At 44.1% G+C, this 21,905-nt stretch overlaps 3 protein-coding genes across 3 annotated transcripts in view; 2 read left to right on the plus strand and 1 right to left on the minus strand.

Annotated features, from left to right (window-relative positions):
* The window catches only part of frem1a (Fras1 related extracellular matrix 1a), a 28,764-nt gene extending 21,506 nt beyond the window's left edge, over positions 1-7,258 (minus strand). Inside the window, exons 1-14 of the mRNA XM_086024276.1 lie at positions 7,110-7,258; positions 4,893-5,290; positions 4,670-4,764; positions 4,232-4,527; positions 3,971-4,161; positions 2,972-3,295; positions 2,789-2,897; positions 2,534-2,665; positions 2,035-2,379; positions 1,234-1,376; positions 961-1,157; positions 720-810; positions 438-605; positions 120-328 (exon numbers count right to left, since the gene is read on the minus strand). Of these exons, the coding sequence (XP_085880402.1) occupies positions 120-328; positions 438-605; positions 720-810; positions 961-1,157; positions 1,234-1,376; positions 2,035-2,379; positions 2,534-2,665; positions 2,789-2,897; positions 2,972-3,295; positions 3,971-4,161; positions 4,232-4,527; positions 4,670-4,764; positions 4,893-5,126 (2,534 nt within the window). The 5' untranslated portion in view covers positions 5,127-5,290; positions 7,110-7,258. The remainder of the gene's footprint in view (positions 1-119; positions 329-437; positions 606-719; positions 811-960; positions 1,158-1,233; positions 1,377-2,034; positions 2,380-2,533; positions 2,666-2,788; positions 2,898-2,971; positions 3,296-3,970; positions 4,162-4,231; positions 4,528-4,669; positions 4,765-4,892; positions 5,291-7,109) is intronic.
* Positions 7,259-8,366: 1,108 nt separating this feature from the next.
* On the plus strand, positions 8,367-16,243 carry aco1 (aconitase 1, soluble). Its single transcript, XM_086024281.1, has 21 exons — positions 8,367-8,531; positions 9,409-9,542; positions 9,706-9,874; positions 9,987-10,124; positions 10,198-10,267; positions 10,667-10,850; positions 11,097-11,236; positions 11,344-11,515; positions 11,591-11,691; positions 11,764-11,880; positions 12,074-12,233; positions 12,301-12,436; positions 12,838-12,922; positions 13,093-13,249; positions 13,835-13,959; positions 14,032-14,136; positions 14,303-14,445; positions 14,608-14,755; positions 14,956-15,078; positions 15,503-15,688; positions 15,764-16,243. The coding sequence occupies exons 2-21, from the start codon at positions 9,434-9,436 to the stop codon at positions 15,878-15,880; spliced, it is 2,685 nt and encodes an 894-aa protein (XP_085880407.1). The 5' UTR covers positions 8,367-8,531; positions 9,409-9,433; the 3' UTR covers positions 15,881-16,243.
* A 1,445-nt stretch (positions 16,244-17,688) lies between these two features.
* tmem185a (transmembrane protein 185A) lies at positions 17,689-21,873 on the plus strand. Its single transcript, XM_086017924.1, has 7 exons — positions 17,689-17,902; positions 18,352-18,528; positions 18,676-18,889; positions 18,983-19,066; positions 19,589-19,765; positions 19,836-19,959; positions 20,967-21,873. Exons 1-7 carry the CDS (start codon positions 17,865-17,867, stop codon positions 21,215-21,217), a joined length of 1,065 nt encoding a protein of 354 aa, XP_085874050.1. The 5' UTR covers positions 17,689-17,864; the 3' UTR covers positions 21,218-21,873.
* The last annotated feature ends 32 nt before the right edge of the window (positions 21,874-21,905 follow it).

Below are 21,905 nucleotides of genomic sequence, written 5' to 3' on the forward strand. Positions count from 1 at the left end.
GTCAGGAGGGGAAGTCGACCCAAAAATGTTCTTAACAAGAATATGTTCTATGCAGGCCCACTAGCGGAAACATGGAATTCGGATTAATATTGTGTTTGTGGAATATCAAAATATCGAACCTAACTCTCTGGCTTGTCAGGTCATGCAGAGTAAAGCTTTGTCCACGCTTTAGAGCAAAGCTGTTAAGCCACAGCGCTCCATGCTGCGGTTCCCTCAAAAGCTCCAATTGCAAAGCTTCTTTGACAGAGTCCACATCTGCCAGCTGCAGGTGTTCTGGGCCAAGCCAGCACTCACCACCCTCGTCGACCAGCACAGGGTTGGTGATGACCTGAAATGGTGCATTATACAGCTTTGACCACTCTGCTCAAGAATCAAAAAAACAATTTAAAGAATTGTACGAACGAGAAGGAGCTGTTTTGGGTGTCGCTACGCCGTACCTGTGGCGGTTGGTTGTCAACTGGCATCACAGTAATGTTAAAGCAGATCCCATCAAGTGTTTTGCCAAGTCGATTGGTTACGGAGAGCACAAACTGGATGTATCGAGGAAAAGGACCGATATCCGCAGTTGGAGGCATGTAGGCCACTTTCATGAAGTTGATGGCATGCTGAGAGATGAAGGCCAGCGTATCAGCGCAGAACCAGCTAAACATCATTCATTACACATGGCCAGACTCATCTGTGAAATCCGATTGATATCGGTTGACAAAAAAGGGAATTACTTGCGTGAAGAGCCTCAACACTGGCGCATTGGTGTCTTTGGTGAACTTGGGTATGCTGTCCACGAGGAATAACCTCCCAGCGTCCTCGCTGCTGCTCGTCAGAATGACAGCACCACAAAGCTCAGGTATGTTTATTCAGAATTTGAGGTTTGCCAGATTACTTCTCTGCTGCAACAATCCTTTGTCAGTAGACCCAATAAAAATGTCAAAAATTTGCATTGGACTCATATAGCATACTGACCTGCGACCATCACTATAGAAAGGTGGAGTCGTAACCGCGTATGTCAGATCACTGTCTGGCGAGTCCTTGTCTACAAAGCGAAGGTGTTGCTGTGTTACATGGACCACGTCTGTCTCTTTGACCACAAGACAGCGTCTGGCGCTAGGAACCTCCTGAGGTGCTTGGTGGGGGACCGGCTCAATGTGTAACATGACCACCTACACGTCACAAAGATGATCAGCGTCGCATCCTTCCTTGCACTACGCCAAATGCACAAACGGCAAACATGGTTACCTGGGGCTCTGATAAATTCGGGGGATCCTGGAAATCCGACAGCACAAACTCAAAGGAGTCATCAAGCACCTCATCCCCCTTGTGTCGATAATAAACCACGGACTGAGAGAGGTCCCTCTGCAAGAATTTGCTGACCGGGTAACCTGGGGGAAACAGACACATTTTTGAACCTGGGCTACGAAGTCAAAGTTGTATGCACTGTGCAACTTAGCGCCGGTTTGACAAGTTTTTGTCCATCGCCCCGACCCGGACACCAGACTTTTAGGACATTCTGGATTTGCCAGAGGTGAGCGTTTCGTCAGACTGATCGTCCCTTTTGCTGACGACTGATGAATGATGGGACACCTTTTAAAAATGACGGATTGACGAATGACGGAAATGGCTTTTCATCCGTCATAATCGCCACTAACCGCGTCCGTCAGTGGCGTTCCGTCAGTCCATCACTGGCGGGCACCAGATTTTCGGACATTTTTTGGGTGGACCGACGACGGGACCAACGGACTTCCGACTGACTAATCGACAGACTTAACCGACAGACTGACTGACGGTTACGATTCGGTTCGTCATAAAAAATGACGAACTGATGAATGACGGACGGGTGAGCGGGCCGCTGACAGACGACAAATGCCGGCCCAGCGAAATTGAGCAAAATGCCCGCTTCTGGTATTTACCTTTTAAACTATCAATAAAATCAATATAAGGATTTTAGGGAAGGTGTCAGTTCGTCTTTCGTTATTAGGAGCAGCAGCTTTATCGTCCACTCATGGTGAACAAAATAAGCGTGGCATGTGTTTCTCTGACCTGTTAGCCCCGGTCCTGGAAACTTCATAATCTCTCCCACCCGTGGGGGTCTGGTGATGTTAAAGAGGATGTAATCACTGCTGGAGTCCATATCGGAAGCCTGGAGGGCGGTGCCTTTCAAGAGAGCCGTTTGACCCTGGGACAGCTCCAGCAACATGTTGGCAATGAGGAAGGGAGGGCTATCGTCTTTAGCGAGGATCTTTATGGGGAACTTGTGCCGGGTCTGGTGGCGACCATCGGTGATGCGGAAGACGATGAAGTCACCGGTGGAGTCGCTGTCGTCGTGGTGATAGCAAACGATGCCGGCTATAATGTCCCCGACGGTAAACATGTAACTCTTTCCACCTAGGGATAGCAAAGGCAGCTCGTTAAATGTGATCTATATGGACTTTAGAACATCTGCTCCTCAGTGCAGTGACTAAAAGGCCGTTTATTGGGCTGAAGAAAAATAACACATTTTCTAGTCATACTAGAAATGAATCGAACGTTAATGTGGCACCTCTGACAGTCAGTCTTCCATGCAGAAGTCCGTCCACGGTGATGATACGGACCGCGCCTATGTTGTTATTGTCCACAATCTGGAGCTGCTCCCATGTTATTGGACGTGATTGACCTTCCAACAGGCTGAGACCTGGATGACAAATTGCGCATTTGCTCCAATAGATCCACAACTGCTATGTCAGTATGGCCTGAAGTGATGGCCCTTAAAATCAAAAACAAATACCAATAAAATGATTCAAAAAACTAACCATACCCATGTTCCAGGAAACCCTGGGCGCGTTGGTCTCTGCATTCCGCACGGACACGTGAACAGTCACTGGTGGGCTCTTCTCAAAGAAAAAGTCATGAACCTCGATTTCCATCTGTACGGGAAGATTCTTAAGGTCCATTGATTCCACCACAACATTTTACAGTACATTTGCAAAGAAAATCCAACCTCAAAGTGCCTGCGCTGGGTATGAGAGGAGTTAGGGGGCTGAAATGCAATGAGCATGCCATTTAAATCCAACCATGTGAAGGAATAGATGGGATGCGTTTGGTCGGACAGGTGAGTGATGAAGCCATCTGAAGGCGCTTTGGTGATGTTGAAAATCAGCCTCTCTTGCGGCGTTTCCTCATCCTCGCCGTCTAACGTGGCGGTGGATAGTGGAGTGAGGATGAACTGGTCCGCCTCCAGGATGAACGTTGGCATGAATGACACCGTGGGTGACTGGTTCGCCAGTGCGCCTGTAATCTGCACTGGAATCCAAATCTGTTCAGACTTCATTGGAAAATAAAGCCGTATTTTAAGAAATGTACATTTCAAGAAATGTATTCATGTCAGTAAAAATCATGCATAATGCATCTTCAAGGATTGCTTCCTGAAGTGTGAGCAATGTATATGATTACATTTGAATTACATTCACAAATTCATTCCGATAATAATCCTCCAAAATGGCAGAAATGAGTGAATACGGAGGAGCATCGTTTAAACAACATTGGAAAAAAAAGATGTTCCCCAGGGCTCTGTCTTGGGGCCCCACATGTATTCCACGTTTGTTGGTTCATTGCCTTGTTTCTTTGGGCACGGGTTCTTATGAATCTACTCCTGACATGTTGTTGACATTGTCGTTCGTGTCGCCCATCCGACCAGTACATGAGGTTCAAGTTTGGTAGTTTGTGTTTGAAGAACCGCTGAATATGGCCTGAGTTTATGAGACTTTTTCTGTGGATCTACTCATTATCAACATGCTCGCTGAATGTAATGCTATGAAGTGAAACTAGCTTCGAGAGCTGGGTAAAAAAAACAAACGAAAAAAAAACCCCACATTGCCCAGGGCTCTCCTTTGGGGCCCCATGTGTATTCCACATCTGTTTGATTGCTGCATCGTATGTTTTCCTAAATGTTGTGCATCTCCGCTATAGCAGACTTTTAAACAGGATAAAGTGACATTGCCTGATATACGCTGCCGCTCCTTGTGTCTTTGAGGTCAAGCCTGATTGCAATGTAGTCAATGTCAGGAGATGGAGGAGTCATATGCTGGTATTTCAGCCCCATCACCAGGAAGTCCTCGCAGGGGACTGTGAAGACCGTGACAGGCTTCACACCCCTCAGGCAGACGTCAGAATTACATCGAGCTGGATCTTCTGGAAAATTGGATTTCGCATTAGTTTTGAGAGACATCGCAGGGAATGCTCCCAGTATGCACAGCATTACCCTCAATGTAGCGCAGCGGCTCGTCCCCTCTCTGGACGGCTTCCTCGGGCTTCCCGGTAACGAGTTGCCCATGAGCTGGCAGGCGAGTCTCATGAGTACTGAGATGGACGCTACACTCTAAGCTGCGGCGCCGCCTTTCATAGTGAAAGGACACCACATTGCCATCAACATCAGCAGAGATGCCATAAAAGGGAACGTGCAAAAATTGAGGTCCGAGCTTGATAAGACTGCAGTCGGCTTCCAGGATGTCAACGCGGAGGGAAAACACCTCAACGTATGTGTGAGTCTGAGTGAACCTATTGAGAAACACAGAGTGGTTGTTATAAAGCCAGTCAATAAAAGGTATACAGTAAAGTGAAGCCACATTCATCACAAACCACAAATACAACTGGGCCGTGATAGGAGAACTGCGAAATGGCCGAGATTAAGGTGACGTACCGATACAGCCGAAGCTTGACTGTGTCCTCCGTCAATCGCGGAGAGCCATTATGGACGTACTTGACCTCATTCTCTCGGTAACGGCAGTCAAATCCCTGGAAAAAGATGCCATGAATGGTACGGTAAACACTGGTGAGCTACTTGTATCTATTCACACAGAACTCAACTGACTGAAGCGAAGAATAAAGAAAGAATAAAGTCTCTGTGTGTGGTGTTCCTTTACCTCAGGCAGCAATTTTCCCACTCGTTGAGTTATGGGCTCATTTAACACCACTTCCACTTTGCATGCATCCTTTTGAAGCGGGATAAGGAAGTGCAGGTCACCTTCCTGGAGGTAGGCCGACTGACCCCGTCTCACCTGTAAAGCCTTGTTGACTTTTACAAGGGAAGCCTCGCAAGTCATTGCGAGAAGCAGGAAGGGAAGCAAGGGCAAGCTTTGACCCTTTGACTTCGGCATTGTTCTTCCCGTCCGAACAGGTTGACTCTGTTAAAGCGGCCTTTTCAGCTGTCACTCTCAAAAAAAGCCTTCACGGTGCTTTTGATCGTCCTTTCCGTCGAGATGAAGCGGCATCGTTTTGGGAATCTCTTTCTGGTGGCTTGCAGGAGCATTTCAGCCGAAAGCTACGGGGACGGGAACAAAACGGTCAAAAGGGTAAGTGCAAAAATAGAGGTTAGTGTCAGCAAACATGGCAATTGCTCGCAGTAAGATATTTGAACCTGTTTGGTCAGGGATAAGATTCATTACTGCATTGAAGTTCAATTTTGATCCAGAACAAAATATTTTTAGCCCCTGACAGGAAAAGGGTTACCCACCCTTGTCATCGCACCGGAATGAGACCTCTCACAATGAGTCCCTTCAACCGGGGAAAGCACCTTGTCATTAGCTTTCACATGCTTCAGCTTGTCCCAGTGAACAATTCAACCTCTATTACAGTAACGGCAATGTTTTCAAGTCACGTTTTATCGTATGGAACCAGTTTTTCAAATGTCAAATCAAACTGAAATACAGGCAGCTGCATTGCCAAATTGATACTTGATGTACTGTGCAGTATGAAAGCATGCCATTAAAAAAACAACAACAACAACAACAATCAGGTTCATTTCAAAGTCATGTGACTCGAGTCCCCCACCTCTTCCCACTGACCACCTGCCCAATATCACCGACAAATGAGCATGATGCAAATGCGTTCATTCCCCGCCGTCCCCCAACATTTCTCCCTGGCGGAGGTCTGCGCTCGACTGGCTGACATGCCCCAATAGGATTGCAACAACACACCGAATGGCGCACGAGCCTACACTGACTACACAGCAGCCAAAGAATGTTAAGTGTCACGCCACCACGTGGCTTTGTTGCACAGCACCTCTTCTCGCCGTAATAATGACAGAGTCCTTCACAACCGCCACTTATTCCAAGCAACCGTCATTTGGATGCACAAACAGAATGCAGTTATACAAGAAAAATGCAAGAAAGAGTACACCAAATCAGTCTTTGCTTAACTTAGTAGCTTCAACCGTAAAAACGCGTATATCGCAAACTATGATCTCAAAACATTTGAATACAGTAAGAGTCAACTTACAACATCACCCTTAAAAATAAATGGCTTACATATGATTTGACTTTGAAAAAAATGCACATGCGGCACAGTCTCTGTGTAACGCCCGGTAACAACCCAGGCTAATCTTCGCTGACATGCAAAGATCTTAGCTCACATACAGACATGGCACAAATGGGGAAAAAAACAATAAAAATCTCACATACACCAACCAAAAATAGTCACAAAAATACAGTAGAGCAGGGTTAGGGAACTCGGCTTTCTCGAGAGCCACATCCAAAACAGGCAGCTGTTTTGGATCTCTCCCGAGTACAACGCAGCTCATTCAAATGATCAGCTCATCAGCATGCTCGGTAGAAGTCTGAAACCATCTTGATCATTTGAGTCAGGTGTGTTGTACTAGGGAGGGATCCAAAACAGGCAGGATATGGCTCTCGAGGAACCAGAGTTCCCTACCCCTGCAGCACTAATGATCTTCACTTTAGTTCACAAATGCACAAATGTAATTGTTCTGCGCGCCACTCTATGTCCCTAGCATAGATAGATGAACAAAGACACATTATTTGTAGTAAAAAAATTCAAAATCTAATAAAAATGAATGGGCCATTAAGTGAAACTGGATTAGTTGTTGTGGCTCGCCCTCGCAGTGCACAAAAAAACTGCTGCACCCCCTAACCTTTTTATTTTTAAACTTTTTTATTTTCTGGAAACAAAAGTGTTATTGATATAGCAGACATTAAAATCAATAGATGCAGTTGGTGTATGTTAGGTATGTCACTATAGGTAGTAATAGTAGCGTCAAAAAGGATTTAAGAAGCAGACTAAGGCAAAAAACATTTTTAAAAAAAAATCTTGTCGAAACTCTCCAGATATAGACATGTCCTTACCTGTACGGCACCTCCTCTTCTGCTCCATTGTTCGCCCGGCCTGCTCTGCCGCTCAACTCGATACACCAGCAGCATTTGTTTTGGGCCACAGTGGTGTCAAACTCCACCTCTGGCGAGAGGGGCCGGCAAACCGCTGAGCGGCCATACTCGAGTTTATTTTTTTTTGGGGGGGGGGGGGGGGGGGGACATTGGACATGCATTGGTTAAATATTTTGGGGCTTTTTATAGCAGTTCTTATGATCATTTTACTTAATTTGAGACTTGCACAACGATCACATTAAATGCTCTTGCGTGCATACATGAAATTGAAACAGAAATTATAATTTTTGTTTTAGACTTTGTTCTATTTTTCATAAAGAAATATATTCATACATTTTTAGTAAGTTCTGCTACTGGTCTATAAATCACTGGTTTAGATCCCGAATACATAAAATAAATTCTAATAGAATATAAACCTCTCAGGCCCGCAGACTGGAGTTAATTCGTGGAGCCCAGAGGTCAAACCAAAAAGGGTGATGCAGCATTTAGCTGTTTTGCTGCATGTAAATGGAATAAGCTGCCAACAGAAGCCAAGTCCAGCCCTTGTGTAAATAAATGCTTTTAAATCCAGTTTAAAAACTATTTTTCCCCCATACTTATGACAAAAGGTCTTTCAAAGAATTTTTAAATGTTTTCTTTCCAAAATCTCGTTCTTGCACTGTTTGTTTTTTATTCGTGATTTTTTTCCTTTACTTGCTTATCAATGTCTTTTAACCCTTTTCTTTGTAAATGATTTTAAATGTTGTACTTTTAATTATGTGAAGCACATTTAGTTACCTTTTGTGTGAAATGTGCTATACAATATAATTAAGATACCTTGCCTATGACAATCCATACAATTGTAGTAGTTGTTCCATAAAAATGTAAGCAAATAAAAAGAATGATTACAGTGGATAAAGCAATGTAGAGCATCATGATAGAACACTGGTTAGCCAGTCATCCTCACCACCCTGTCTTCACTCCCTGCTCACATACCACCACCCACAAACTTCATTCCAGCACTTTTATTAAACCTCGTCATTCCCAAAGTCCACACTACTCTTGGTCGATCTTCCTTTCAATTTTCTGCCCCACACAACTGGAATATCCTGCAACAAATACGAAAACTGAAGGTAGTGAGCGGTACTGCTTACTGCTTGTGTGTGTGTGTGGGGGGGTGCGCGTGTGTACGTGTGTGTGCGTTGTTGTTGTGTTTTACCACACACTGTTAGTTGCGGCCGCGCATTGTGAAAAAAATCGTGACTGTGTCTTAAATCCAACTCTTAACCCGCAATTGCAAATATGTAGTTTGTCCAAGTGCATTTGCCGTACAACTTCCGCTGCAGATGACTTCCGCGTGCAGGTTGGGTAACCGCGACGTCAGACGCCGATTTTCGTGACGAGGTACAGCCAAAACATCACTACCTGTGTGGCGTCATTTGCCATACAGGGCAAACATCCAACTATGTTTTAATGTGACGCCACACAGGGCGTACATCCAACTATGTTATGAATGCAATGTTTTCTTTTCAGCGCAGACGAACCCGTTCGAGTTTTAAACGACTGCGGGGATGCCCCCAGCAGCACGAATTATGTAACTTACTTTAGTAGCCCAAACAACTTTAACACCAACCTTGGTCGGACAAGTTAACAATGCACAAAGATGCACCACGAAGCCGTCGTTGTAATTCCATGAAAATATAAAATGTGACTTTGACAAGGTGGCTAATGCTATCAGACTGCCGTGCTGCAGACTTTAGACTTTGACTACATGCAAGTCAACAACTACGAGGGGGCAAAACGTGACTTGTCGTGCTGCGTGGTTGAAGGGAGCGAGAGAAATGAAAGCGTTTTATGTATTTATACCAAACGTCAGCTGTGTTATCTCCCATACCACAATTGTAGTCAAATTGTTTTACCAATTATTATTGATGGAAAATGACAGAATGCCAGTAATGCCAAAATGGTTTCCGCCATGCACATGGCGTCATATTTTACGTCAAAAAGGGCGTGGCCATAAGCACGTCCTGATTGCAAACACTTGACTGAAATGCTAATAGTTTCAGTGGTGGGAAGTAACAACAAAAGTACATATAATTGGTTGCAGATTTTTTTCAGATACCGGTGTTTAAATATTTCTCCTTTATCAGACGCTTTTAACTTTCATTCTCTGCATTGGAAAACATTTCCAAAACGAGTGGGGCGGAGCTGGGGCATTGCGACTAGGCAAATGACTGCATGTAACCTAAACAGCCTTATTTGTATTTTCATTTCATTTTAGATTTGCACAAACTTACTGGGAGAGGATGGCCGGAAGTGCGAATAATCCATTCCAACGTATCGTTGAGCCTCTGGATCCCCAGGTTGCAGATCAGATGTTCTATAATCTCTCCAAACTTGAAGATCCCAGATATGGTAAGAGGTCATCTATTGCTGTCAAATATGACCCCGTTTCATCATTATTCTCAACAAGCTGAACCAAACTACAATACAACTAACTAACTAACTGTGACAAGTACCTGTTCACAAACAAGGAGCTGAGCATCAAAGTTCCAAACGGTTCTGTTCTGTTTTTTAGGCAGCTTGCCATTCTCCATCCGGGTTCTCTTGGAGTCTGCTGTCAGGAACTGCGACGGCTTTCTGGTGAAGGAGTCTGATGTGGAAAATATCCTCAACTGGAAGCAAACCCAGACGCAGACGGTGGAGATCCCGTTCATGCCGGCACGCGTCATCCTGCAGGACTTCACGTATGTCTGTGCTACGTTTTTTTTTTTTTTTTTTTTTTAAAAACCTTTGTACCGGTGACTGACTGGTGTGGCGCATTTGCGTCCCATCTCTTTGTCTCATTTTTATTCACAGCGGCGTACCTGCCGTGGTGGATTTCGCCGCCATGCGCGATGCGGTGATTAAGCTGGGCGGAGATCCTGAGAAAATCAATCCCGTTTGCCCAGCTGACCTGGTCATTGATCATTCCGTTCAAGTGGATTTTAACAAAAAGTAAGACCGTCAACGTGGTTCTTTTATCTTTTAAATGCTCCGTATTCATCTCTTTGTATTTTGTGTTCTTAAGGTCTGATAGCCTCCAGAAAAATCAAAACTTGGAGTTTGAACGCAACAGAGAGAGATTCCAGTTCCTCAAGGTGCTAACAAGTGGTCACTGTCGGACGACAACCGCCTATGTCACACTTTGACAATATGCTTGATATCAGTGATTCCCGACCAGTCGAAGATGTCGGAATTTTTACCTTAGTCGTCGGAATGCACGCCAGTGACGTATAGTGACAGGCGGAACAATGAAAATGCTCTTCCGCTGTAGTAGATGGCAGAAGGGACATTTTTTTTTCAACTATGTATTCACTTGATGCCATTCAACAGAATAAATGCTAAATTAGTGATCTTTGTTTGGAGGTGCGACATTAGACTTTTCAAATACTAAATGTGTGCCTTGGCTCAATAAAGGTTGGGAAATACTGCGTTTACATAGTAAGAAAAATAAATGAATGATTATTGTTTGACCTCTGTTTTTATTTGATTTGTAGTGGGGCTCGCAAGCTTTCAGGAACATGCGCATCATTCCACCTGGTTCAGGAATTGTCCACCAAGTCAACTTGGAGTATTTGGCCCGGGTGGTGTTTAACCTCGAAGGCTTTTTCTACCCCGACAGCCTGGTGGGCACGGATTCCCATACCACGATGATCGATGGCCTTGGTGTTCTGGGTTGGGGTAAGTCATATTTCTGTTGGGCTTCTTGTGCATCCAGGTGCCTTATTCAATTGCTACAGTGAAGCTCAGCTGACTGTATCGTGGCTCCGTCTTTATGGGCTCTGACAGTATCCAAGCAAGTTCGGATGTAGAGGGCGTGCTGAATTCTGCGGTTTGGATGATGGCCGGATGGACGTTTCGCTCCTATGAAGTGATTGCTTTACCGTGGTTGATTTTTATTTATTTTTTTTTCTTTCAATGTTGCAGGTGTGGGTGGCATCGAAGCAGAGGCTGTCATGCTGGGGCAGCCGATCAGCATGGTTCTACCTGAAGTGGTTGGATACAAGATGTACGGGAGCCCGGACAAGTTCATTACCTCCACGGACATTGTTCTCACCGTCACCAAGGTAATTGACTCCATTCCCATGGAGATTTGTGAAACTGATACCAAACGTGTTGAACGCCGCCGCCACCTGTGTCGCCTGCGTTTTTTGTTGTTGTTTTTGTTTTGCAGCACCTCCGTCAAGTGGGCGTGGTGGGGAAATTTGTGGAGTTTTTCGGGCCCAGCGTGGCTCAGCTGTCCATTGCGGACAGGGCCACCATCTCCAACATGTGTCCAGAATATGGAGCCACGGCAGCTTTCTTTCCGGTGGATGATGTCAGCATCGAATACCTCAGGCAGACCGGTGAGTGACTGACAAGTCGGCACTGCTGAGTGAGTCTGCCGACGACCGTGCTTTGTTTATTTGCTCTTAAATCAGGGCGAGAAGCGCAAAAGCTGGCCTACATTACAAAGTACCTGAAGGCCGTGTCCATGTTCCGGGACTACAGCGATGTCTCCCAGAATCCAGATTTTAGTCAGGTCCGTCGTGACGCCGTGTAGAGCATAACAGAGGGAAAAATTCATTCATGGCCTTGTGTGTGTCCCACGAAGGTTGTGGAGTTGGACCTCAGTTCTGTGGTTCCGTGCTGCAGTGGCCCCAAAAGACCTCAGGACAAAATTCCTCTTTCAGACATGAAGAAAGACTTTGAAAGCTGTCTGGGAGCAAAGGTGAGTTTGGCTTGGGATGATTTGTGAGGTGTCCCAAGTCTGCCTCAGCATAGTCTAATAATATATAATGTTACGCATGAGCCATGTCAAAATGTACGCTAATAAGAGTGGAAAGATAGCTGAAGATTCATATTTGACACCAATGAATGCTTTTGACCTGACTTATTATATATTACATTTGCCTGAAATCCAGCAAGGTTTCAAAGGCTTTGCCGTGGCTCCGGATTCTCACGGTGCAACGGTCCCCTTCCAGTTTGATGGAAAAGACTACACGTTAAGCCACGGCTCAGTCGTGATTGCAGCCATTACCAGCTGCACAAACACCAGCAACCCGTCCGTCATGCTTGGAGCCGGTGGGTCATTTCATTTTGAATTTGGGATTTCCCTCATGTCCGGATAATGAATAGATTTTCCTTCCAGGACTCCTGGCTAAAAAGGCAATTGAGAACGGGTTAAGTGTGAAGCCTTACATAAAGACCAGCCTTTCGCCCGGCAGCGGAGTGGTGACCTATTACCTGAAGGAGAGTGGTGTTATGGACTATCTCTCTCAGTTAGGGTAAGCTGCTGACTGCTCCTGCACACAAAAGTGCTCGACGTCAAATTTGGTAGGTGTGTTTAAAGTGAGTAGACTCACAAAGAAGTCTCAATGCGATGCAAATGTGAGGCCCCCGAGAAAGCACCCCGGGGAAAGCCTCAGCCCCCGAGCCCAGTTTACTAATGTGAAATTGGCAGGCATGTCTGTCATAAGTGGACGCTCAAAAACCTCAGGCCTGAAAGGACACGCGGCGTCTGCCATTTTGGTTTGAAGCAGCCACTTTTGGCTCCTTTTGGCCATTCCCAGGCGCGCTTCCAAGATTACGCCAGAGGTTTTGTCCAATTGCTACCGAATGCCCTAGGCAGCGATAATCTTATATTCATTCACTCTCTATGTATGGCTCTCTCTTCTGTCTTTTTCAGCTTCGAGGTTGTCGGCTACGGTTGCATGACATGTATAGGCAACAGTGGACCCCTCCCGGAGCCGGTGGTGGAGGCGATCACCCAGGTATTATCAAGTACAGGGGGATGTGTGCCCGACTTCCAGACCCATCTGCATGCGATAGACAAGATTTCATGCTTTGCTGTATTATATTTGGCGGAAGCTCATTGCAACATGGAGTACATTGACACATTAGTGGTTGTGTGTGTGTGTGTGTGTGTGTGTTTGTTTTTCAGGGAGATTTGGTCGCTGCAGGTGTCCTGTCAGGAAATCGAAACTTTGAAGGTCGCGTTCACCCCAACACCAGAGCCAACTACCTTGCCTCGCCGCCTCTCGTTATTGCTTACGCCATAGCTGGGACGGTGAAGATTGACTTTGAGGCAGAACCTATTGGTGAGTTAAGTGGGGAGTCGTGGCGCATCATTTGGAACGATTGAAAATGATTTCATAGTTCCTCTGCGCTTTCATTTGCTTTTAGCATGGATCAAATCTTTTTTTGTGCTGATGACAATAAAACCATCAAAGGAAGATATTGGAATGTCGGAAATCTACAGAGACCCAGACATGACTTGGGGGGGGGAGGGGGGGGGGGGGCATTTTAAATTATGACCACCAATACAAAATGTACATGGAAGGTGCAGGTATTATTTTTGTCCACGTTGAGTTGCCATCCTCATGTTCCACAATGTCACATTTGTGACGCGTGGCTTCACAAGGCGGCGCTAAATATCAAGGACAATAAGGACAATCACGCTGGTAATGTCATGCTATGTACATTTTGTCTACTTTGTTATTGTGCAAAATACATTTGGGCGCAATTACTCAAACAATCGTTGGGGTGATTGGAAGAATAATTAACTAATAAAAAAAAAAACGAACAAAGTGTGTTTTAACAAGTTCAAATGTGTGTGACGTGTAGGAGGGGTCCAACTATTTATTTTTTTTTTAAATGGCACCCTTCTTTGTGTGCTTTTGTAGCCATTAGTTCTGATGGTCGAGAGGTCTTCTTGAGGGACATCTGGCCCACGCGGGAGGAGATCCAGCGAGAGGAGACAAAGTTTGTCATTCCATCAATGTTCAGAGAAGTCTACGAGAAAATTGAGGTACATTCCGATTTTGGTATCGAAGGCGTTTCTGGAAACATCCATGAAAAATAATGTCCATATTGGTTGCAGAAAGTGAATGAAAGCTGGAACTCTCTGGTGGCTCCGTCGGACAAGCTGTATCCCTGGGATGCGATGTCAACTTACATCAAGTCCCCGCCCTTCTTTGATGGTTTGGTAAATCCTGTTTTTTTTTTTGGAGGGGAAATGACATTATTTTCGCAGGCATGCATCAGAAACGTTATTCCGAGGAAGAGATCGGTGTCAAGCTATTCATTGTTGAGCATATTGCATGCTAATGAGCTTGAGCGTGAGGCTTGCTAATTTCTTGTCTTTTATTCAGACCATGCAGTTAAATCCTCCTCGGTCCATAGACGGCGCCTACGTGCTGCTGACTTTGGGTGACTCGGTCACGACAGACCACATTTCCCCTGCTGGAAACATCACCAGAAGCAGCCCCGCAGCTCGCTACCTGTCGAGCAGAGGGTGAGTTCCCTCAATAGAATGGCGTGGACACCTTTTACCGGCAAATCCCTTAAATCCTTTTGGATGCTGGGAAAATAAAAACACATAATGCTTCGACACATGTCAAGAATACAAAACTTTTCATTTTTGGGGGATTTATTTTTTTTTTTAACGTGATGACAGTGTATCCCCGCGCGACTTCAACTCTTATGGCTCCCGTCGAGGTAACGACGCCGTCATGGCCCGGGGGACCTTTGCCAACATCCGCCTGCTCAACAAATTCCTCAACAAGCAGGCACCACAAACCATTTACCTGCCAACCGGGGAAGTGGTAAGTTTACAGCTGTCAAGCCAAACACCGCATCTGGACAAAATCTGCCTGTTACATATGATATGATATGATATGATATGATATGATAAATGGGGGTTCACTGTACAGAATGTGCTCAAGCAGACGAATCAAGATTCCACATCATTCCCTATCGTTGGGTTCTGTGTAATCACATAATTTGCCCATCCTGTTGTGTCGAGATGGACGTTTTTGATGCTGCGGAGCGATACGACCAGTCGGGAGTCCCTCTACTGATTCTTGCCGGGAAGGAGTACGGCTCCGGCAGCTCGAGAGACTGGGCCGCAAAAGGTCCATTATTGCTGGTAAGAATGGCCCCCCGCACTTGTCCATTTAACCCAGACATATTTTTAAAAAGCAAACCCACTAGTTGAAACAAGGCATTCTGATAAATATTGCCTTTATGGAATAAGAGTTAAGCAACCAAATCCAGCCGTTTTTAGCCCTCTCTGGGGATGGCTATTTTGTCACTTGTGTTGACTGAACATGACATCACAACTGCTCAGAGCTCAGGTAATGACCAATCACGGCTGACCTGTTTTCTGAAGCTGATGGCGAAAAATGGGTGGATTAACTCTTATTCCACAAACGCAATGTTTATCAGAATGCCTTGTTTCAACTAGTGGGTTTGCATAGAACATACTGTATTCTTGAAAAAATGACGTTTGGGTTGATTTCCACTTTAAGGCAGTGATTCCCAGCCACTGTGCTTTCTGTGTGTTCATCAAGGGCATCAAGGCTGTTCTCGCTGAGAGCTACGAGCGGATCCATCGGAGCAATCTGGTGGGGATGGGAATAATCCCGCTGGAGTATTTACCAGGCGACAACGCTGAGAGTCTGGGCTTGACCGGAAGGGAGCGCTTCCACGTCGCCATCCCCGAGAAAATCAGCACCAGGATGATCGTTGTCGTGACGGTACGCTGGCGCTTTCTTGTGAGGCACGCCTTTGAATGTATTGTATGACGCCTTCTCCTGTTCTTCTCCCTCCAGCTCGACACGGGAAAAACGTTTAGCGTACGGATGAGGTTTGACACGGATGTGGAACTGGCCTATTTCCACCACGGGGGCATCCTGAACTACATGATCCGCAAGGTGTCTGAAAATTAATCCAGAGTTATCCTGATGATTTGATTTTTTTTTTTTTTTTTTTTTTTTCACAACAAATCATTCCTGTTTGTAGAACTCTATAAAGACAACTGTTTCCCTCATGGATTTATTTCTGCCTTCACTGACTGCCTGTTTGTAGGTCTCGCTGCCTTCATTTTTGTCACAATCATGTATTTGCACATCTACAACCTGTACATTTTGCCATGGAAGAATTGCAGAGTAACACCTTATACGATTTAGCAATATTTAGCAACTGACAATATGATGATACAGATTTGTGCAATAGCGGCTATCTTGAGCTATGCAATTAATGTAAGGGGGGATCCTGTTTTGGATTTTGAATAAATGGAAACTTGTACACAACTTGTAAGACTCTAATTCAATTAGATATGTCTTAACTTTACAGTACTGTAGTGCATAATGTATACTTGAGCTGTGTGTCTCGCCTTTCACATCAAATACCACCTGAAAAAATACTTGACTCTTGGGAGTACCACTATCATGTCCAACATTAAAATGCAACGTAGTTGGCCTAAGTGTTAGCTACAAATCAGACAGAGGTTTTTATTCCTAAATGTGCATTTAATTTTATTAAATACTGAAATAAGATACTGTAACATTCTCCACAGTTTGAACACAAATACTATACTTAAAAAGAATTTTAAAAAAATACTTAAATGATTCGTTTAAGATGTATTGGACATGACAGTCGGATTGGGTCAAAATAAACGTTTTAAAATAAGCCGTTATTAAAGATTAAGTGCATATGCATCGTGCTAAAAAGTTCAAAACAACCCAGAGCCAGAGAATCACTGCTAGGGGACGAGTGAGAAACAATTCAGGCTCAATAAATTGATTTCATTTGTCGAGCCACACAGGAACACAGTTTTGTTTAGTTTTAAAAATCAACATTTTACAAGCAATGACTGAAAATTCAGACACTGAACTAAAACTTCTGGCTGTGTAGTACAGTTTTTTTAATGAAGAAAAGTCGGTAAACAAGGCAAAAATAAAATTAGTAGTTGAGTTTGCAATGTTAGTATTGAACATTTTTTAATTCATTGGCGTTATGATGCTAAATTAAAATAAATATCAAGGGTAAAAATTCTAAAACAACAGCAATATTGTATGAGTCGAGACATCTTTCAAATCACAAGGCCTTACGAAGACTACGGTCACATTGACCCACTTTTTAAAATATTTTTATATTGTTTGTTTTGTCAAACATTATGATGTTAAAAGAGTTATAATATAAATACATATATATATATATATATATATATATATATATATATATATATATATATATATATATATATATATATATATGCAAATAATGTTCAGAGCAAAAACACAATGCCGTCCTTACTTCATACAAACGTTATTTTTAATTCATGAGTCTAATTATGATTTAAGAGGTGTTTGAAAATGTATTGTATAAAAAGCTGCTCAAGGAATTAAAAAAAAATTGGGAATGATGCAAATATAAATTAGAAAAACTGTGATTCCCTTTTCATTTTTAAAGTAGGCTACTTGTTTGCAAAGCTATTTTTCACGAGATTTTTTTTCTTATTTGGACGATGGTAGTTTAAGTAAGCGCAGTACGTTATATTTATGGATGAAAAAAAACAACAAACAAAAATTAAATAAAATTGGCCCTGCAAGCTTAAATAAGATTTTGCTGTGCCATTTCTGTCATACTAATACTTTCTTGGGGTGGCGATATTTTAATTTCTTTTCTTCTTCTTCTTTTTTTTCATGTATTTCATTTTTAGGTTTCTGTCTTTTGCCTCTTTTGAACGGAAGTACCCGCCCTTCCTGCCATGACGTCATTTCCGATGGAGGATTTCGAGGAAAAACAAAAACACGCAAGCTAGCTCGCGAGGAATTATTATATATTTTAGTGAACGTCCAAAAGTAGAAGACATTGCAAACAAAACGAAACAATGAGATAAACAACGATCTTGACATTTTCTTGCGCGCCATGAATTTACGGGGACTATTTCAGGATTTTAATCCCAGGTACGGACGAACGCGAAGTTTGGCTCACCGAGTAGCGTTAGCCGGATCTCATAACGTCTGTGTGATAGAAATTAAACTATGACTACTTTGTTATAACTTGTTAGGATACAAAGCTAAACATGTGAAAGTGAGAAAACCTGTTTGGAGCTGGCTAAGGTGCTAACAACATTTACGCGGTAGAAATTAAATGGCATGAGCGGTATTCAACGTAGGACTGCTTTTAATTCTCGTGCAATGAAGCCTAATAATGTGCTCGACTGTTCTTCATAAGTGAGGATTTCATTATTCTCTTGCCTACGTAACAGCTTCATTCACTATTCTATTTATTGCATTGATTGATATAGTCCTATAAAATAGTCCAGTATAATATTATAGTCGGTTAAATTCAAGTCCTGATGTCGGTTCCTGGCACTTTGACGTGATCCATGTGCGCTTCCGTGTCCCCTCAGCAAGTTCCTGATCTACTTGTGCCTGCTACTGTTCTCCGTGTTGCTGTCCTTGCGGCTGGATGGGGTTATTCAGTGGAGCTACTGGGCAGTGTTCACGCCAATATGGCTGTGGAAGCTGCTGGTCATCATCGGGGCGTCAGTGGGCACTGGAGTGTGGGCACACAACCCTCAGTACAGGTGCCCTCCTCGTTGGGCATCTCTGTGCAGCATCATATGGGGGAAAATGCTATTGAGATTCTTTTCAACCCTGTCATACTTACTAGTTCTAGGTTGACGTGACACAGATTGTGTAGAGTGACACGTGACGTTTTCCCGCTCTGCCAGGGCTGAAGGCGAGACGTGCGTGGAGTTCAAGGCCATGCTGATCGCCGTGGGGCTTCACGTCCTCTTGCTCATGTTCGAGGTGTTGGTGTGCGACCGCGTGGCGAGGGGAAGCGGCAACTACTTCTGGCTGCTCGTCTTCATGCCGCTCTTCTTCGTGTCGCCCGTCTCCGTGGCGGCGTGCGTCTGGGGCTTCAGACACGACCGCTCCCTGGAGGTAGGACGCGTCTTCTCAAGTCCCCGCCCAGCCACCACCATGTTGAATCGTCTTGCAGGGTGAAAAAGTAACGACATGCTTCCTCTTCCTCAGCTGGAGGTGTTCTGCTCGGTGAATATTCTCCAGTTCATTTTCATCGCTCTGAGACTGGACAGGATCATCAACTGGCCTTGGCTGGTGAGGGCCCATCGCGGTGATTTTTAATTTTAAGGGGGCAGCAATGTGGTCAAAATCAAAGGAATAGTTTTGTTTTACATGCCCAAAAAGTACTGCTGTTACAATTTTTATATATATATATATATAAACATAAAAAAAGAGAGAACAACAATAACGAGGCCTTTAGGGTAAGTTTATCTTATTTTGTGTTTACATTTCCTTAATAAAAAAAATGTTTTCCCACGCTGGGCCACCGGGAGCAGTAAAAGTTGCAGTGAAGTGAGTCGATTGAAATGCTTCATCTTTCATAATTTCAGGATGAATTGAAAACGAGCGAGTTTGTGTTTTGTACATTTCCGACACTTTGAGTTAGCCGGACTCCGCGGCTCACACTGGCCCAATGTTTAAAAGCCAAAAAGATTAAATGTTTGAACTTAAAAGTTGACAACAACTGAATTGTGTGAAGGAATTGATTCTTTGGCGTACCAGTAGAGGGAGCCACACTCGGGGACTCAGGAGTCGAATGGTGGCGCGTGTGTGCAGGTGGTGTGCGTGCCACTCTGGATCCTCATGTCCTTCCTGTGCCTCGTGGTCCTCTACTACATCATTTGGTCGGTCCTTTTCCTGCGCTCCATCGACATCATCGCTGAGCAGCGGCGGACTCACATCACCATGGCGATCAGCTGGATGACCATCGTGGTTCCTCTGCTCACCTTTGAGGTGAGGACTCGGCGACGCTTGGTGGCTTGGTGCCGCGCCGCTGACGTTTGCCGCCTTTGCCCTCCCGCAGATCCTCCTGGTGCACAAGCTGGACGGCCACAACAGCCTGAGCTACGTGTGTGTCTTCGTGCCGCTGTGGCTCTCGCTACTCACGCTCATGGTCACCACTTTTGGCCAGAAAGGCGGAAACCACTGTGAGTAGAAAGCAGTGAGAGCTTTTGTGGTTCTCAGGATTGAAAAAAAGTGTCCAAGTCATGAAATTTAGCAATTACAGTGAAGGCCCAATGAAAATGAAAAGTAAAAATCTCCAGTTATGTCACAATAACAAAATTCTGATTTTGTTTAATAAAGTGTCCCAATACTATGGGAAAACCATAAAACATCATCATTTATTCATTCAAAAATAATATGAGGCAGAAAAAATTATTACATACAGGTGAAATATTAAAAAATGGACTGTGCAGTACAGCTGCTGAATGACAAAAAATAATTCCAAATCTGCCCTCGTTTCTTTCTGTAGGATATCATCTGTAGCATTTCATTAAAAAAAAAAAATGACAATGATATAATCTGTAATATAGTAATAGATTTAGTCATATTTATGAATGAAGGGTTAGGTTCGGTTCAGCAACAGGTGCAATTTTTGTTTCTGAAACGTCATAGCTATGAATTACAGTGCATGGTAAAATCCGTACTGTACAATCTTTTATTGGTCAAACTTCAAAACAAAAAATGTAAAGATTTTGAAAACCGGATGTGCTAGGGAAAAAAAAAGTCGAAATTAGCATCAAAAATACGTTTAGGGACATATAAAGCCATCTCTGATTGAAATTTGCTGTTGGCCATTGTGATCGATTCATTGTTTAGCGCATTGTTTAACTTTGTCGCATTGTCCAAATGCTTTGATTGGTGAATCAAAATAAAACATTTGCAAACATCTGCTTTTACTTTGGGACACAACAATCAACATTTTTGCCGATTTTCGGACTCGCACCAAAACAGAATCCTAATTCATTTGTGCATTTTTCTACACTGTCAATTTGAAATTGTGCCCTGTTTTTGAATAAAGGGACGGAAATGGGAAAAAATGTTTTTTAAATCCATCAATGAATCGAAAGAAAGGGTAAACAGATTATAAAATAATGTTTAGGTGCAGCCCTAATTTCAAGCCCGCCATCTGTGTGACCCGATGTCCTTTCAGGGTGGTTCGGCATCCGCAAGGACTTCTGCCACTTCCTGCTGGAGCTCCTCCCCTTCCTGCGAGAGTACGGCAACGTCTCTTACGACCTCCAACGCAGCGACGACCCCGAGGCCGCCGAGGACCCGCCTGTCCCTGAGCCGCCGCCCAAGATCGCCCCCATGTTCCACAAAAAAACGGGCGTGGTGATCACCCAGAGTCCCGGCAAATACTTTGTCCCGCCGCCCAAACTCTGCATCGACATGCCCGACTAGGCATGCGCGGACTCTGCAAGTAGAGCCGCCACTCACTGGAACTGAGTGCAATCCTGCGATGTCTTTTTCACCGCAAGGAGGTGATTATTAAGGGACTACAAAACGGACGCCGCCTCGCCTCTGTGATGGGACCAGCGGAGAGACGCTATGTTTATTACGGCCTCGTGGCGAGGACTTTCAAAGTTGGCACCTCGGTTCTCGTGGTTTTGCGCTTTGGAGTCAACCCTCCTGTTACATTGACGAGTCATTCAAAAGTTCATTTCACATACAGCGCTTGCAAAGAGTTACAGTTAATTTCCAGATCATTTGGTAACATTATTACTTTTGCTGACTAACAAATGTAACAAGAGGGTTAATTGCGCGGACCTACAAAAAAGTCATGGATGTAAAATGCACTTAATATTTCAGAGAGGTCCCGTCAACCCACCCCCTTTCTTCCTGTTGATTGTAAATAAATGAGTATGTCTCATTAGGGACCAGAGCAACCACTCCACTTTTAGTTGATCAACAGAAACAAGCTGCCCATCGTTCCTCATTGTTAGTGACCGTCAACTTAACGGTTTGGATGCAAATGTACATACGTGGTCACGTGATCTGTTCGCCTACTTCCCGTATCTGCCGATCATCACAAAGCAGAATAAAATGTCAAAAAAGTGTTTTCTGCCTTGACTGTTATTCGTCAGTCAGT

The sequence above is a fragment of the Filicampus tigris genome, chromosome 2, assembly GCF_054856515.1.
Source record: "Filicampus tigris isolate MCC_2025a chromosome 2, RoL_Ftig_1.0, whole genome shotgun sequence".
Classification (NCBI taxonomy): Eukaryota; Metazoa; Chordata; class Actinopteri; order Syngnathiformes; family Syngnathidae; genus Filicampus; species Filicampus tigris.